Source organism: Bombina bombina, chromosome 8 (assembly GCF_027579735.1).
Source record: "Bombina bombina isolate aBomBom1 chromosome 8, aBomBom1.pri, whole genome shotgun sequence".
Taxonomy (NCBI): domain Eukaryota; kingdom Metazoa; phylum Chordata; class Amphibia; order Anura; family Bombinatoridae; genus Bombina; species Bombina bombina.
The window spans coordinates 341,925,226-341,942,725 of NC_069506.1; the positions used below are offsets into that span (position 1 = coordinate 341,925,226).

The following is a 17,500-nucleotide window of genomic DNA, read 5'->3' on the forward strand; positions in this document are numbered from 1 at the left end:
TTTAGACCAGTGTGCTTTTCACAGAAGAAAACTTTCCTGAAGTATATCAGTCTGATCCCGCCAAGTATGGTCAGTCCAGCCCCGAAATACCAGGCAATTCTCCTCTGAACAAGGAACATGACAACCCCAGACGATCGTTTCGGCCTCCTATGGGCCTCGTCAGTGAGTTGCAGCCACATTCCTCTAAGCACACTGGGCAAGGAGTCCACGTCTGGTTTCCCCCATCACCCATAGGGAGACTTCCCCAGGGTCATAATAATTTGCATACAAAGAGAGAAGCGCTCTACCAGGAACGAACAACAGCTCAGTGGCTTGTTCTATGGCGATTTACCACCCGGAAGCAGCCTCTTTTAGACCAGTGTGCTTTTCACAGAAGAAAACTTTCCTGAAGTATATCAGTCTGATCCCGCCAAGTATGGTCAGTCCAGCCCCGAAATACCAGGCAATTCTCCTCTGAACAAGGAACATGACAACCCCAGACGATCGTTTCGGCCTCCTATGGGCCTCGTCAGTGAGGTGCAGCCACATTCCTCTAAGCACACTGGGCAAGGAGTCCACGTCTGGTTTCCCCCATCACCCATAGGGAGACTTCCCCAGGGTCATAATAATTTGCATACAAAGAGAGAAGCGCTCTACCAGGAACGAACAACAGCTCAGTGGCTTGTTCTATGGCGATTTACCACCCGGAAGCAGCCTCTTTTAGACCAGTGTGCTTAGAAGAATGTGGCTGCACCTCACTGACGAGGCCCATAGGAGGCCGAAACGATCGTCTGGGGTTGTCATGTTCCTTGTTCAGAGGAGAATTGCCTGGTATTTCGGGGCTGGACTGACCATACTTGGCGGGATCAGACTGATATACTTCAGGAAAGTTTTCTTCTGTGAAAAGCACACTGGTCTAAAAGAGGCTGCTTCCGGGTGGTAAATCGCCATAGAACAAGCCACTGAGCTGTTGTTCGTTCCTGGTAGAGCGCTTCTCTCTATACATACTGTGTGTGTATACACACACACACACAGTATGTATAGAAATATATTGTATCAAAAAAATCATATATTTATATTTAATATATATATATATATATATATATATATATATATATATATATATGTGTGTGTATTTTTGAATAAATAGAACATATTCATGTATGTGAAGAATATTGTAATGTGACATATTGATATTTTTATCTCGGGTTAGCGCACATGAGAATATCCGATCAGGTATGTGAGAGAGTGGGGGTGTTAGCATTTTTTCTCCACTATTTCTCTCCATTGACTTCTGACTACTGTGCACACAATATTCTAAGTTTGGCTTTTTGCGCTTGTCGGGTTAGCGCAAGCACAATAACTTTTTACTTTTAACTCGTAATACCAGCACAATCTGATGTGTGCAAAAAGTTTACTTCTAGTGCAATTTGCGCTATATCAGAAATCGCTAATTAGTGCTCCACTTGTAATCTAGCCCTATATGTTCAGCGGTAAAATTTGTTTTTTTGTTTTAAAATAAAAACTTGTATTAAAAGATTAAAAATATGAGTAATACGTGCTCTTTAAATAATGATCTAATTCTAATGATCTAATTATTTATAAATACTATGGTTCCTGTGACACTGTACAGAGAAAAAAACTTACCCTCACTGTGTTGCGATCACTAATAAGAATCTGTTCCTCATTAATGTAGAAGTACACAGGGGATATGACAGTCAAGTTAGGAGAAGACCACTTATCAAAGTTAATAATGAGCTGGAAGGAGATATCCGGTAACTTTTGACAGATTGTGGACAAGACAAATGCGCAGTTGGCTGGAAATCGAAGAAAAGCTCCATCAAAGGTCCTGAAGACACCCCCACCTGCAGCTATACAGTACGAGCTTTTCTTGCTGAAGCAGCCCCTCACGCCATTTCTAAGTGCACACTCCTCGTCTGATTTGCAGTGCCGAGGATCACACTGGATGAGATTTCGGCCAAAGCATCGGCATCGCCTGGTGCAGTCACTATTCCAAAAAAGCTGCTTGGGCTGGAGATATAAAAAAAGGTGGTATATATAAAAGACTTATATGCAGTACCATTTTATCATAACCAATTCAATCGTGCAGTCATAAAGCTTGTGCAAGAACTTCCTCTCATCAGGCAGGACATACTCTCACAAAAAAACTCAAAGAAAGCAACATTAAAGTCTCTGAAAACTGTATCTGAAACCTATACCATAATCAAACAAACACTGGCAAATAAAATATGGTACTGTGGGAATATAACCTCCTGGAATTAATTTGTAGTCAGTGCAAACTTAACCATTAGGCACAGAGGTTAGGACTAGGGATGAACAAATGTTTTGCTACATTCAAAAATTTAAATTATGCAATATTTGAATTTGAAAAATTTGAATCTATATATTTGTAAGGGTATTTCTAATGCTCTCTTTATATATAATATTCAAATTATGCAATATTCAAAGTAGAAACATTCTAATTTCTATATTTGTATCTATTATTTATCAATTTGCTAAATTCCCTACCATATGAACTATTGAACTTCTGAATAGTATTTGTGAAATCGAATGTTACATTAGAAATTTCGAATGTGGATATTCGATTTCATTATGAACATTCGAAAACTAAAGTAACATTTAATTACCGAATTTTAATGGATTTTCATTCTTATCAACATTCGATTGTCAAAAATCAATGTCCACGGTACTATTCGTTCTACCAAACTAATTGGACTTTCAGCATATTCGCCCATCCCTAGTTAGAACCAATTATATTTTTAGAGGCCTTTGAAAATGTTTTTTTTTTTCTTTAAAAATCTAAATTTAAAAAAATGTTTTTTTTTCTTCCAGAAAACCTAATCTAAGTGACTGATAATTACTAATGAAACTATTTATAAAATGCCTCATGAAATCCTGAAGCTCCGGGATAGTCCGTTTGTCTCAGCCTTCTTCCCTGAATGCATTTGTTAAGTTACACTGTCTGTCATTTTATGATGGCGGTGTTGGAGCGCACAGCCCCAGATCATGAAGTGAAGTTCCCAGTTGTGCCACGGCCCCCAGCCTCACTTTTAGAGATGCCAGGGCTCAGCTACAAGTGCCCAATAAAATGAATGATGGTGGATAGGAGGCATCAATACAGTTTACTTTTCACAATAAGTGAGATACAAACTTTGACTATTTTAGTATAGAGACAAATAAATGCAAAAAACATATTGTACAATGCATTCAGGCCTATCCTTCTGAGTGCCTCTGTGTGTTCTTCAATAGCAAATATACAATGTGTGTCCAGGTGCAAAGGAGTGCATCTTCGCCATTGGAGAGAATGGGGCCAATTTATCAAGGCTCCTGAGGCCCCTGTTTCTGCGCAAGCCTTCAGAATCGCCGGAAACAACAGTTATGAAACAGTGGTCTTAAGACCACTGCTCCTTAACTGATCCGCCGCCTTTGTGGCAGGGAACAGCAATCAACCCGATCAGATACGATAGGGTTGATTGACACCCCTTGCTAGCGCACCCCATGATAGCGGCTGATTGGCCGTGATTCTGCAGGGGGCGGCATTGCCCAAGCAGTTCACCAGATGTTAAATACCAACAGCATATGCTGTCGGCATTCAGCGATGTCTGTCGGACATGATACACTACAGCATATGCTGTCGGCATTCAGCGATGTCTGTCGGACATGATACACTACAGCATATGCTGTCGGCATTCAGCGATGTCTGTCGGACATGATACACTACAGCATATGCTGTCGGCATTCAGTGATGTCTGTCGGACATGATACACTACAGCATATGCTGTCGGCATTCAGCGATGTCTGTCGGACATGATACACTACAGCATATGCTGTCGGCATTCAGCGATGTCTGTCGGACATGATACACTACAGCATATGCTGTCGGCATTCAGCGATGTCTGTCGGACATGATACACTACAGCATATGCTGTCGGCATTCAGCGATGTCTGTCGGACATGATACACTACAGCATATGCTGTCGGCATTCAGTGATGTCTGTCGGACATGATACACTACAGCATATGCTGTCGGCATTCAGCGATGTCTGTCGGACATGATACACTACAGCGTATGCTGTCGGCATTCAGCGATGTCTGTCGGACATGATACACTACAGCATATGCTGTCGGCATTCAGCGATGTCTGTCGGACATGATACACTACAGCATATGCTGTCGGCATTCAGCGATGTCTGTCGGACATGATACACTACAGCATATGCTGTCGGCATTCAGCGATGTCTGTCGGACATGATACACTACAGCATATGCTGTCGGCATTCAGCGATGTCTGTCGGACATGATACACTACAGCGTATGCTGTCGGCATTCAGTGATGTCTGTCGGACATGATACACTACAGCATATGCTGTCGGCATTCAGCGATGTCTGTCGGACATGATACACTACAGCATATGCTGTCGGCATTCAGCGATGTCTGTCGGACATGATACACTACAGCATATGCTGTCGGCATTCAGTGATGTCTTTCGGACATGATACACTACAGCATATGCTGTCGACATTCAGCGATGTCTGTCGGACATGATACACTACAGCATATGCTGTCGGCATTCAGCGATGTCTGTCGGACATGATACACTGCAGCATATGCTGTCGGCATTCAGCGATGTCTGTCGGACATGATACACTACAGCATATGCTGTCGGCATTCAGTGATGTCTGTCGGACATGATACACTACAGCGTATGCTGTCGGCATTCAGTGATGTCTGTCGGACATGATACACTACAGCGTATGCTGTCGGCATTCAGCGATGTCTGTCGGACATGATACACTACAGCGTATGCTGTCGGCATTCAGTGATGTCTGTCGGACATGATACACTACAGCGTATGCTGTCGGCATTCAGCGATGTCTGTCGGACATGATACACTACAGCATATGCTGTCGGCATTCAGCGATGTCTGTCGGACATGATACACTACAGCATATGCTGTCGGCATTCAGCGATGTCTGTAGGACATGATACACTACAGCGTATGCTGTCGGCATTCAGCGATGTCTGTCGGACATGATACACTACAGCGTATGCTGTCGGCATTCAGCGATGTCTGTCGGACATGATACACTACAGCATATGCTGTCGGCATTCAGCGATGTCTGTCGGACATGATACACTACAGCATATGCTGTCGGCATTCAGCGATGTCTGTCGGACATGATACACTACAGCATATGCTGTCGGCATTCAGCGATGTCTGTCAGACATGATACACTACAGCATATGCTGTCGGCATTCAGCGATGTCTGTCGGACATGATACACTACAGCATATGCTGTCGGCATTCAGTGATGTCTGTCGGACATGATACACTACAGCATATGCTGTCGGCATTCAGTGATGTCTGTCGGACATGATACACTACAGCGTATGCTGTCGGCATTCAGTGATGTCTGTCGGACATGATACACTACAGCGTATGCTGTCGGCATTCAGTGATGTCGGACATGATACACTACAGCATATGCTGTCGGCATTCAGTGATGTCTGTCGGACATGATACACTACAGCATATGCTGTCGGCATTCAGTGATGTCTGTCGGACATGATACACTACAGCATATGCTGTCGGCATTCAGTGATGTCTGTCGGACATGATACACTACAGCATATGCTGTCGGCATTCAGTGATGTCTGTCGGACATCATACACTACAGCATATCATGTCGGACAGACATTGATAAAATGGCCCCATTGTATAGAGGAACAACAAAGACTCCTGCAAATTCAAAAAGATAGGCAGCAGATACTGTTTAACATGTTAAAAAGTCACTTCAGCCCGTGAACAAAGGTTGTGCTTAAGCCTAAAACACATAGGGGAAGGTTTTCTCTATTTGACTAGGTCAAGCTGGACTATGTATTTTTTGTTTGTGGAGTTCTAATACTTTTACTATGTTTTTTCAATATAGTTTTTTTAAAACATATTAAACATTGTCTTCTGACAATCTGTCTGGAGTTGCAGGTGTCTTTGTTGTTACAATTCAGCAATCTCGCCCACAAAAGCCTATGTGTAGTAAGATTTTCTCCCTAAAATTGTTTCTCATTTTACAACAAATATGATTATGAAAGATTTGAAAAACATTATATCAGTAACATTATTAAGCAGTACATGTGATTGATAAGGTATTAAAGTCACATAGGTTTGCAAACCAAACCCATTTTGTTAAATAAAATATTTTTAAAAAACAAACTGAAATGTTTTGTTTATCAAAGAGATGATAAAAGACTCAAACCAGCAAAATGGCATAGTAACTGAATGAATGCAGTAAAGGAATGAATGCAGTAACGGAATGAATGCAGTAACGGAATGAATGCAGTAATGGAATGAATGCAGTAACGGAATGAATGCAGTAACGGAATGATACACTACAGCATATGCTGTCGGCATTCAGCGATGTCTGTCGGACATGATACACTACAGCATATGCTGTCGGCATTCAGTGATGTCTGTCGGACATGGTACACTACAGCATATGCTGTCGGCATTCAGCGATGTCTGTCAGACATGATACACTACAGCATATGCTGTCGGCATTCAGTGATGTCTTTCGGACATGATACACTACAGCATATGCTGTCGACATTCAGCGATGTCTGTCGGACATGATACACTACAGCATATGCTGTCGGCATTCAGCGATGTCTGTCGGACATGATACACTGCAGCATATGCTGTCGGCATTCAGTGATGTCTGTCGGACATGATACACTACAGCATATGCCGTCGGCATTCAGCGATGTCTGTCGGACATGATACACTACAGCATATGCTGTCGGCATTCAGCGATGTCTGTCGGACATGATACACTACAGCATATGCTGTCGGCATTCAGCGATGTCTGTCGGACATGATACACTACAGCATATGCTGTCGGCATTCAGCGATGTCTGTCGGACATGATACACTACAGCATATGCTGTCGGCATTCAGTGATGTCTGTCGGACATGATACACTACAGCATATGCTGTCGGCATTCAGTGATGTCTGTCGGACATGATACACTACAGCATATGCTGTCGGCATTCAGCGATGTCTGTCGGACATGATACACTACAGCATATGCTGTCGGCATTCAGCGATGTCTGTCGGACATGATACACTACAGCATATGCTGTCGGCATTCAGCGATGTCTGTCGGACATGATACACTACAGCATATGCTGTCGGCATTCAGTGATGTCTGTCGGACATGATACACTACAGCATATGCTGTCGGCATTCAGCGATGTCTGTCGGACATGATACACTACAGCATATGCTGTCGGCATTCAGTGATGTCTGTCGGACATGATACACTACAGCATATGCTGTCGGCATTCAGCGATGTCTGTCGGACATGATACACTACAGCATATGCTGTCGGCATTCAGCGATGTCTGTCGGACATGATACACTACAGCATATGCTGTCGGCATTCAGTGATGTCTTTCGGACATGATACACTACAGCATATGCTGTCGACATTCAGCGATGTCTGTCGGACATGATACACTACAGCATATGCTGTCGGCATTCAGCGATGTCTGTCGGACATGATACACTGCAGCATATGCTGTCGGCATTCAGCGATGTCTGTCGGACATGATACACTACAGCATATGCTGTCGGCATTCAGTGATGTCTGTCGGACATGATACACTACAGCGTATGCTGTCGGCATTCAGTGATGTCTGTCGGACATGATACACTACAGCATATGCTGTCGGCATTCAGCGATGTCTGTCGGACATGATACACTACAGCGTATGCTGTCGGCATTCAGTGATGTCTGTCGGACATGATACACTACAGCGTATGCTGTCGGCATTCAGCGATGTCTGTCGGACATGATACACTACAGCATATGCTGTCGGCATTCAGCGATGTCTGTCGGACATGATACACTACAGCATATGCTGTCGGCATTCAGTGATGTCTGTAGGACATGATACACTACAGCGTATGCTGTCGGCATTCAGTGATGTCTGTCGGACATGATACACTACAGCGTATGCTGTCGGCATTCAGCGATGTCTGTCGGACATGATACACTACAGCATATGCTGTCGGCATTCAGCGATGTCTGTCGGACATGATACACTACAGCACATGCTGTCGGCATTCAGTGATGTCTGTCGGACATGATACACTACAGCATATGCTGTCGGCATTCAGTGATGTCTGTCGGACATGATACACTACAGCATATGCTGTCGGCATTCAGTGATGTCTGTCGGACATGATACACTACAGCATATGCTGTCGGCATTCAGTGATGTCTGTCGGACATGATACACTACAGCGTATGCTGTCGGCATTCAGTGATGTCTGTCGGACATGATACACTACAGCGTATGCTGTCGGCATTCAGTGATGTCTGTCGGACATGATACACTACAGCGTATGCTGTCGGCATTCAGTGATGTCTGTCGGACATGATACACTACAGCGTATGCTGTCGGCATTCAGTGATGTCTGTCGGACATGATACACTACAGCATATGCTGTCGGCATTCAGTGATGTCTGTCGGACATGATACACTACAGCATATGCTGTCGGCATTCAGTGATGTCTGTCGGACATGATACACTACAGCATATGCTGTCGGCATTCAGTGATGTCTGTCGGACATGATACACTACAGCATATGCTGTCGGCATTCAGTGATGTCTGTCGGACATGATACACTACAGCATATGCTGTCGGCATTCAGTGATGTCTGTCGGACATCATACACTACAGCATATCATGTCGGACAGACATTGATAAAATGGCCCCATTGTATAGAGGAACAACAAAGACTCCTGCAAATTCAAAAAGATAGGCAGCAGATACTGTTTAACATGTTAAAAAGTCACTTCAGCCCGTGAACAAAGGTTGTGCTTAAGCCTAAAACACATAGGGGAAGGTTTTCTCTATTTGACTAGGTCAAGCTGGACTATGTATTTTTTGTTTGTGGAGTTCTAATACTTTTACTATGTTTTTTCAATATAGTTTTTTTAAAACATATTAAACATTGTCTTCTGACAATCTGTCTGGAGTTGCAGGTGTCTTTGTTGTTACAATTCAGCAATCTCGCCCACAAAAGCCTATGTGTAGTAAGATTTTCTCCCTAAAATTGTTTCTCATTTTACAACAAATATGATTATGAAAGATTTGAAAAACATTATATCAGTAACATTATTAAGCAGTACATGTGATTGATAAGGTATTAAAGTCACATAGGTTTACAAACAAACTGAAATGTTTTGCTTATCAAAGAGATGATAAAAGACTCAAACCAGCAAAATGGCATAGTAACTGAATGAATGCAGTAACGGAATGAATGCAGTAACGGAATGAATGCAGTAACGGAATGAATGCAGTAATGGAATGAATGCAGTAACGGAATGAATGCAGTAACGGAATGAATGTAGTAACGGAATGAATGCAGTAATGGAATGAATGCAATAACGGAATGAATGTAGTAACGGAATGAATGTAGTAACGGAATGAATGCAATAACGGAATGAATGCAATAACAGAATAAATGCAGTAACAGAATTAATGCAGTAACGGAATGAATGCAATAACGGAATGAATGCAGTAATGGAATGAATGCAATAACGGAATGAATGCAGTAACGGAAAGTAAGTGACCCACCTGTGGTTTGTGGAAAGAGCCACAACAGAAGTGGTGGTCTCATGTGCAGAATTTGGGCAAAGTTTGCACAAATCATGAGAGAAGCCACTGGGGGTAGCCAGGGCCGGCTTAACCACGGGACAAACATGGATCCAGGCAGCACTTGACAAGGGGCAGCACTTCAGTGACTGATTCACCACGCCTGTCCTCTGTCTCCAGGGGGAAGTCACAGCCCCCCAGCAGCAAAACCTCATTGTGCACAAAGACACAGAAGCAGTTGTACATAAGCATTGGTTGCATGCAGGTAGGCAGGCTTAGTAAGGGCAGAAGTAGACTAGTAGGTTGATATGCTAGTGAGTATTGTTACTAATGGGGCGTCATTTCATTCTTGGACCCAGGCAGCACAATATCTTGAGCCAGCCCTGGAGGTAGCTGTGAGAGGAACAGCAGTAATATGCAGGATAGTTGTGAAGTATGCTTGGTTGATTAGTTAAAGACTTGTAGCCAATGGTGGTTCCTGACTTTGAAATTAGTGTTGTTACAGAAGCATTAGTTATTTTGTTGTGAAAAGCTTATTTCCCAGCAGCAATGCCTGAACCAGCAAGCCAGCGCCTAAGAAGGGCTCCAAGAAAACCGTAACAAGTTTCATTTCATAAAGAGTTAACTCTTTTTTTTCAGCTTTTAGAAACTATTGTCTAATCACCTCTGGAGCCAGACTGCTAATTGATAAGATGAACTTGTAAACTTGTTATCTTAAGTACTGTAATCCTATTGTGGCCTGTCAAAGGACAGTGCTCTCTATCTAAATGTGTGATGGGGGATTTTGTGCTTCCCCCCCTCTCCCCCTGGGAGTGCCCTGTGTGCATGTAACCTTAATAAAAAGCAGGCTGGGCATCCCAGTCCTGAGTTCTTGTTTTGACCCTCAATCGCAGCGTTGACTCGTTTTTGTGGGCAGAAGGGTATCCTAGCTGTACTGCAGCTAAGGGAGATTATTCTATATTTGCGAGACTCATATAGAATACTATGGAAAGCAGCTTCTCCCCTCTTTAGCAATAGGGATCCAGGCTACTAAGCGGTCCATCTCTCAGCGAGACTAAGGGTAACCGTAACATTTGGCGGCAGCGGCGGGATTTTCCTGGATTTCCTAGGAGAGGTACAGAACGGATGGAGAGCGCTTACGAAAAATTGAAGCGTACAACCCTAAAGGATTTACTTGAAAGCAGAGGGGGGTACGCCAGCAACCGGCCGAGGAGAGAGCTGATCGCAGAATTGACCGAACTGGATCAGAGCTTCACAATGGCGGAAACACCGACCACGATTAGTGACGAAAAAACCAGGATTGTTCGGGAAAGGCTCTCATTATACGGGCCGAACCCCTCCATGGAATTGGTACAGCAGTTGATGGCGGAGGCGGACGAGGATATACGAGAGACTCGAGCCCACGAACTCAACCTAGCGAACGCACACCGCAATGCTGAAGCCCCGCAGGTAATCATCCCTGTCGAAAATGCTGGGAGGCCCAAGATACCCTATGCGGCATTTCGACCCTTCCTAGAGAGCGAGACAGGGATTGATGAATATTTGGCGGACTTCGAAAGGCAATGTGCCCTGCACCAGATTCCCAACAGAGAGTGGCCCACGATATTGTCTGGGAAACTATCCGGGCGAGCCCTGGAAGCCTTTCGTACTCTGGGTGCTGAGGAAGTGACACAGTATGAGCTAGTTAAGGAGACACTGTTGCGACGGTACGCTGTAACTCCGGACACGTATCGCCGACAGTTTCGGGGCACGGAAAAGAAGCCTAACGATACCCATATGGAATGGGCGCACCGAATGCGGAGAGCGGCAAATCACTGGCTGAGCGGAAGTAAAGCGGTGACTGGGGAGGAAATTTTACAATTGTTTCTCTTAGAACATTTTTATAATGGCATGGAACAGCAAGGGAAGGAATGGCTGCGAGACAGGCGGCCTTCTACCTTAGAAGAAGCAGCCAAATTGGCCGATGAACATTATGACTCCCGTCTTCACGAACCCATGAACTACCGAGCTCCAGCACGGGTCGAACCCAGAGAGGTTTACCGTGCACCCCCTCGTGCTGAATTCCGAGCCCCGGTGCCCACAGGGCCCGTCCGACACTCAGGACCACCCAATAACAGCTCTGAGCGTCCCAGACCGACTTGCCACCGATGCAAGCAACCAGGGCATTTCATGGCTAGCTGCCCCCTTAATACGCACCAGACACCCAGGAATTACAATGACCCCTCTGGGTCCTATCGTCCGGCCCGGGCCCTCTGTGTTAACCAAGAGGCCCCTATGGAGGGATATGTGGGGCCGCTTCACGAGGCAGACCCTGTATATGCTGCCTCAGATAACCGCCAGCACCATCGGCAGAGGGTATGGCTCGAGGGGCGATCTACCGAGGGATTGCGAGACACAGGGGCTACTATCACGCTGGTACAGAGTCATTTGGTGCCAGAGCACAAGCGATCCGGACAGACTGTGGCCGTTAGAGTGGCGGGGGGGGATGTGTACAAAATTCCAACAGCTAAAGTGCATCTTGATTGGGGAGCGGGAAAGGGGGCTGTGAACGTGGGCCTAATGGATAATTTACCTGCCGAAGTACTACTGGGCAACGATTTGGGCCCCATGACTTCTGCCTATGCTCCAGTATGCAACAACGAGGCGGACCCAGTGACTACACGGGCCCAAGCCCGGACGGAGCGAGAGCTTTCACCAGTGTGGGAGACACAGGTAAGACCTACCCCGACCTTGCCTGACAGGTTAGGCCCCATACCCTGGGACACCCCAGATGCTTTCGAGGCAGAGTCTAAGACTGACCCGACCTTACAAAAGTACCGGGAACGAGCAGAGACCGGAGGGGGCGGGGCAGATAACGAAACATTCTTATGGGAAAAAGGGAAACTATACCGCTGGACAGAGAAAAGGGGACAGCGTAGGCGACAGCTGGTAGTGCCCCACAAATACCGTCAAGAAATCCTCAAAATAGGCCACGACATCCCCTTAGCAGGCCACCTAGCCGTTACCCGTACCCTACACCGCATTACTCACACGTTCTTTTGGCCAGGGGTGCACGCTGACGTTAGAACTTACTGTAACACCTGCGATGTGTGTCAACGAGTAGGAAGGCGAGGCGATCACCCTAAAGCCCAGCTAGTAAACATGCCCATTGTAGAGGAACCCTTCAGCCGGGTTGCTATTGACCTAGTGGGACCACTGGCTACCCCTAGTCCCTCCGGTAAGCGATACATTCTTACCGTAGTGGACTACGCTACCAGGTACCCAGAGGCTGTCGCCCTATCCAACATACAAGCGGATACGGTAGCGAATGCACTAGTACAGGTGTTCTCCCGGGTAGGATTTCCAAAAGAAATCCTATCCGACCGAGGCACCCAATTTACGGCTGAATTGACCCAACAACTCTGGCAGGTTTGCAAAATTAAGTCCCTCCTAAGCTCCCCATACCACCCCCAGACGAACGGGCTGTGTGAGAGGTTCAATGGGACCCTCAAGCAAATGCTCAAGACGTTCACTCAGGAATACCGAGACTGGGAACGCTTCCTGCCGCACCTCCTATTTGCTTATCGGGAGGTGCCCCAGGAAACGACAGGGTTCTCTCCCTTCGAGTTGCTCTACGGAAGAAAGGTACGGGGACCCCTAAACCTGATCCGGGAGCACTGGGAGGGAGAGATGGAGGCTGACGGTGTCCCAATTGTGCCATACGTGCTGGAACTCAGGGACCGAATGGAGCAATTAGCCAAATCCGTGCGGGCTAATCTCCAGTTGGCCCAGAGAAGACAGAAAGTATGGTACGATCGGGGGGCCCGAAAGAGAATCTTCACCATAGGACAAAAGGTGTTAGTACTTAAGCCGGTGAAGACAGACAAATTGCAGGCGTCCTGGCAGGGTCCCTACCAGATCGTAGAGAAAAGGGGAGACACCACTTATGTGATAGCTAGCTGCCACGACAACAATCTTAGAAAGACATTCCATGTAAACATGCTCAAGGAATATTTTGAGCGACCAGAGAACGTGACGGCCATATGTTGTTCCCCTCAGGAAGACCCCGACAGTTTACCCATTCCAGACCTATTAGAAAAGAGCCTCCCCACAGGTATAGTGGCTCAGGTTCAGATAGGGGACCGACTTAGCCCCACTGAAAGGGAGCAGCTCAACCAACTCCTCCAGTCCAAACACCTCACCTTCTCCCCGAAGCCAGGGTACACTACTTTAACCACCCACCAGGTAGATACTCCGGGACAAGCTCCCTTGCGCCAGGCTCCGTACCGAATCCCCGAAGCAGTTAGGACAGGAATGAAGAAGGAGATCGATGAGATGCTCCAGCTCAGGGTAATTGAGCCCTCCGATAGTCCCTGGGCCTCCCCAGTTGTCTTGGTGCCCAAGAAAGATGGGACCACCCGGTTCTGCGTAGACTATCGGAGGCTCAATGAAAATACCGTGACGGACGCTTACCCTATGCCCAGGGTAGACGAGCTACTCGATCGTATAGCCAGGGGAAATTACCTGACCACTATTGACCTCTGCAAAGGTTACTGGCAGATTCCCCTGGCCCCGGAGGCTATCCCCAAGTCGGCATTCGTCACCCCATTCGGCTTATATCAGTTTAGGGTAATGCCGTTTGGGATGAAGAATGCCCCAGCTACATTCCAGCGCTTGGTGGATAGGCTCCTGGATGGCTTCCAGAGTTTTGCTTGCGCCTACCTGGACGACATAGCGATCCACAGTGAGTCCTGGGAGGACCACTTAGCTCATGTGGGAATGGTTCTGGATCAGATCCGGGCTGCTGGCCTGACTCTGAAGCCAGAAAAATGCCACTTTGGGATGGCCGAGGTACAGTACCTGGGTCACCGGGTGGGGTGTGGAAAGCAGCGACCAGAGCCGGCCAAAATAGAAGCTGTCGCCAATTGGCCCACCCCCATCACTAAGACTCAGGTCCTAGCCTTCCTGGGCATGGCAGGGTACTATAGACGGTTCGTACCAGACTACAGCACACTTGCCAAACCCCTGACTGACTTGACCAAGAAGAACTTACCTCGACAGGTCCTGTGGTCTCCCCACTGTGAAACGGCTTTCCAGGCTCTCAAAAATGCTCTAATTAACGCTCCTGTCTTGGCGGCCCCAGCCCTTAACAAACGTTTTATCGTCCATACCGATGCTTCCATGTTCGGGCTGGGAGCCGTCCTCAGCCAAGTAGGCGAAGATGGAGGGGAGCATCCAGTTGCCTACATCAGCCGGAAGCTCCTGCCCCGCGAAGTCAGCTATGCAGCGGTCGAAAAGGAGTGTTTGGCTTTGGTGTGGGCATTAAAGAAATTGACTCCCTATTTATATGGTCAGGAGTTCACTCTGGTCACCGACCATAACCCGTTGGTGTGGCTGAACCGGGTCTCTGGAGATAACGGCAGGCTATTACGTTGGAGCTTATCGTTGCAAACCTTCAATTTCACCATTACTTACAGACCTGGGAAACAGAATGGCAACGCCGACGGGTTGTCCAGACAAACCGACCTCAGCCCCGCATAACCAGCGGTCTGGACAGCCTTAGTCTGCCCCGAAAAGGGGTCAGACCGTGTCTGCCAGAGTGTTCCACAGAAAGGGAGCAATGTTACAGAAGCATTAGTTATTTTGTTGTGAAAAGCTTATTTCCCAGCAGCAATGCCTGAACCAGCAAGCCAGCGCCTAAGAAGGGCTCCAAGAAAACCGTAACAAGTTTCATTTCATAAAGAGTTAACTCTTTTTTTTCAGCTTTTAGAAACTATTGTCTAATCACCTCTGGAGCCAGACTGCTAATTGATAAGATGAACTTGTAAACTTGTTATCTTAAGTACTGTAATGCTATTGTGGCCTGTCAAAGGACAGTGCTCTCTATCTAAATGTGTGATGGGGGATTTTGTGCTTCCCCCCCTCTCCCCCTGGGAGTGCCCTGTGTGCATGTAACCTTAATAAAAAGCAGGCTGGGCATCCCAGTCCTGAGTTCTTGTTTTGACCCTCAATCGCAGCGTTGACTCGTTTTTGTGGGCAGAAGGGTATCCTAGCTGTACTGCAGCTAAGGGAGATTATTCTATATTTGCGAGACTCATATAGAATACTATGGAAAGCAGCTTCTCCCCTCTTTAGCAATAGGGATCCAGGCTACTAAGCGGTCCATCTCTCAGCGAGACTAAGGGTAACCGTAACAAGTGTGTCCCAAAAAAAGGTGCCACAAAAGCTATGTATCAAGTTTAAATTGTGGTTCTGGTAGAACATTATAATTTTCTAATGTATTTCCTGTGTTTCATATTTGAATCCCTTTTCCCCAATCCCCATTCACCTATCATTTTTTTTGAATAGAGCACACAGGGCCGCCATCAGGGGGTGACAGGGGTGACTCCTGTCAGGGGCCCAATGGGCCAGGGGGGCCCCATGAGGCAAGAACTAAAAAAAAATTGTTTTTAAAATTATGGCAGCCACCAGTGGGTACTACAGCAGAGTGCTAATTGAGCAAGGGAAATGTTATTACAAGGTGTAAAGTATTAGCATTTGAGAGGATTTGTGCACTAAACCACTATGCACCGTGTGAGACATACTTGGCACAGTGTGTGCCTGAGTCAGACGGCAGATCACTTTCATTTGCAGAGGAGGTAGGACTTACTTACTTAATTCTTTGTGCAATTTCGGATTGTAACTTGAGTGTGGTAGTAGTTGTATGGTGGGGCCAGGGGTCCATAAAAACTATTTTTTTTTAGTAGCAGTGTATTTATTATTATTTGAAAATGCTGTAGAAATTCTATATTTAAAAACATGCAGAGATGTTTCATATATATATATATATATATATATATATATATATATATATATATATATTTACATTCCAGTTTACTGCCCTTTATGCATGGACTTTCCAGATGCAAGGAGGCATTTTATCTAAGATTTTTACATTGGCATAAAATGTTATTCTCTCAGACTCTAAGATTGCTCAGTGTTTGAAATGAGACAGGTTAACTTAAAACTGTTCAGTTTACACTACAGCTGACTTAATTTTGAAATACATTACAACAAGCCTAAAGCCTGCATTTAACCAGATCTAATGGTATGAGTACCACAGCTTATGGTTGCACCAAGACCATATAGAGTACAGCATTTTCAAAATCCATAAGTACAGCTGACAGATGGGAACATTTGCACACTATATTTGAAGTGGTGCTCTTGGTTGGGGAAAATGGGGAAAAAACAAGCAAACATATGTCAACCTTTTAAAAGTGCTTTTCTTCATCTAGCCATCTACCCAGATCATTAATGTACAATTTTGAATTCACAAAATTATTTTTGTTTACACATTTACAAATATGATTCCTTAAAAAGTGATTTCTTAATTTCTGCAATTTTTTATCATGCCTGTCACACACTGTTGATTTAGGGGATACAAGGTGCATAAATGTTTCCTCCTGTGAGTGTTTCTGAGGGTGTCTGTGTTTATGTCTTTGTGCTTTGGTTTGTGTCTCTATTAGTGTGTATGTATTTTTTTTCTGTGGATCTCTCTGTGAGGGTGTGTGTGTGTGTCTTTGTGCATTTTCTGCGAATGTTTGTGAGGGTGTGTGCATATGTCTTTGAGCTTTTTCTATGGGTGTCTCTGCAAGGGTGTGTGTATGTTTGCCTTTGTGTATTTTCTCTGGATGCCTCTGTGAGGGTGGGTGTGTATGTCTCTGTTTTCTGTGGATGTCTCTGTGAGGGTGTGTGTATGTATGTCTTTGTTTTCTGTGGATGTCTCTGTGAGGGTGTGTGTTTTCTGTGGATGTCTCAGTGAGGGTGTGTGTAAGTTTGTCTTTCTGGGTTTTATATGGTTGTCTCTGTGTGTGTATG

General features: G+C 45.5%; 1 protein-coding gene across 1 annotated transcript in view; it reads right to left on the minus strand.

The window, feature by feature from the left end:
* Positions 1 to 17,500, minus strand: part of TECTA (tectorin alpha) — a 465,600-nt gene that overhangs the window by 143,414 nt on the left and 304,686 nt on the right. The window contains exon 13 of the mRNA XM_053691581.1: positions 1,627 to 2,010. Coding sequence (XP_053547556.1) covers positions 1,627 to 2,010 — 384 coding nt within the window. The remainder of the gene's footprint in view (positions 1 to 1,626; positions 2,011 to 17,500) is intronic.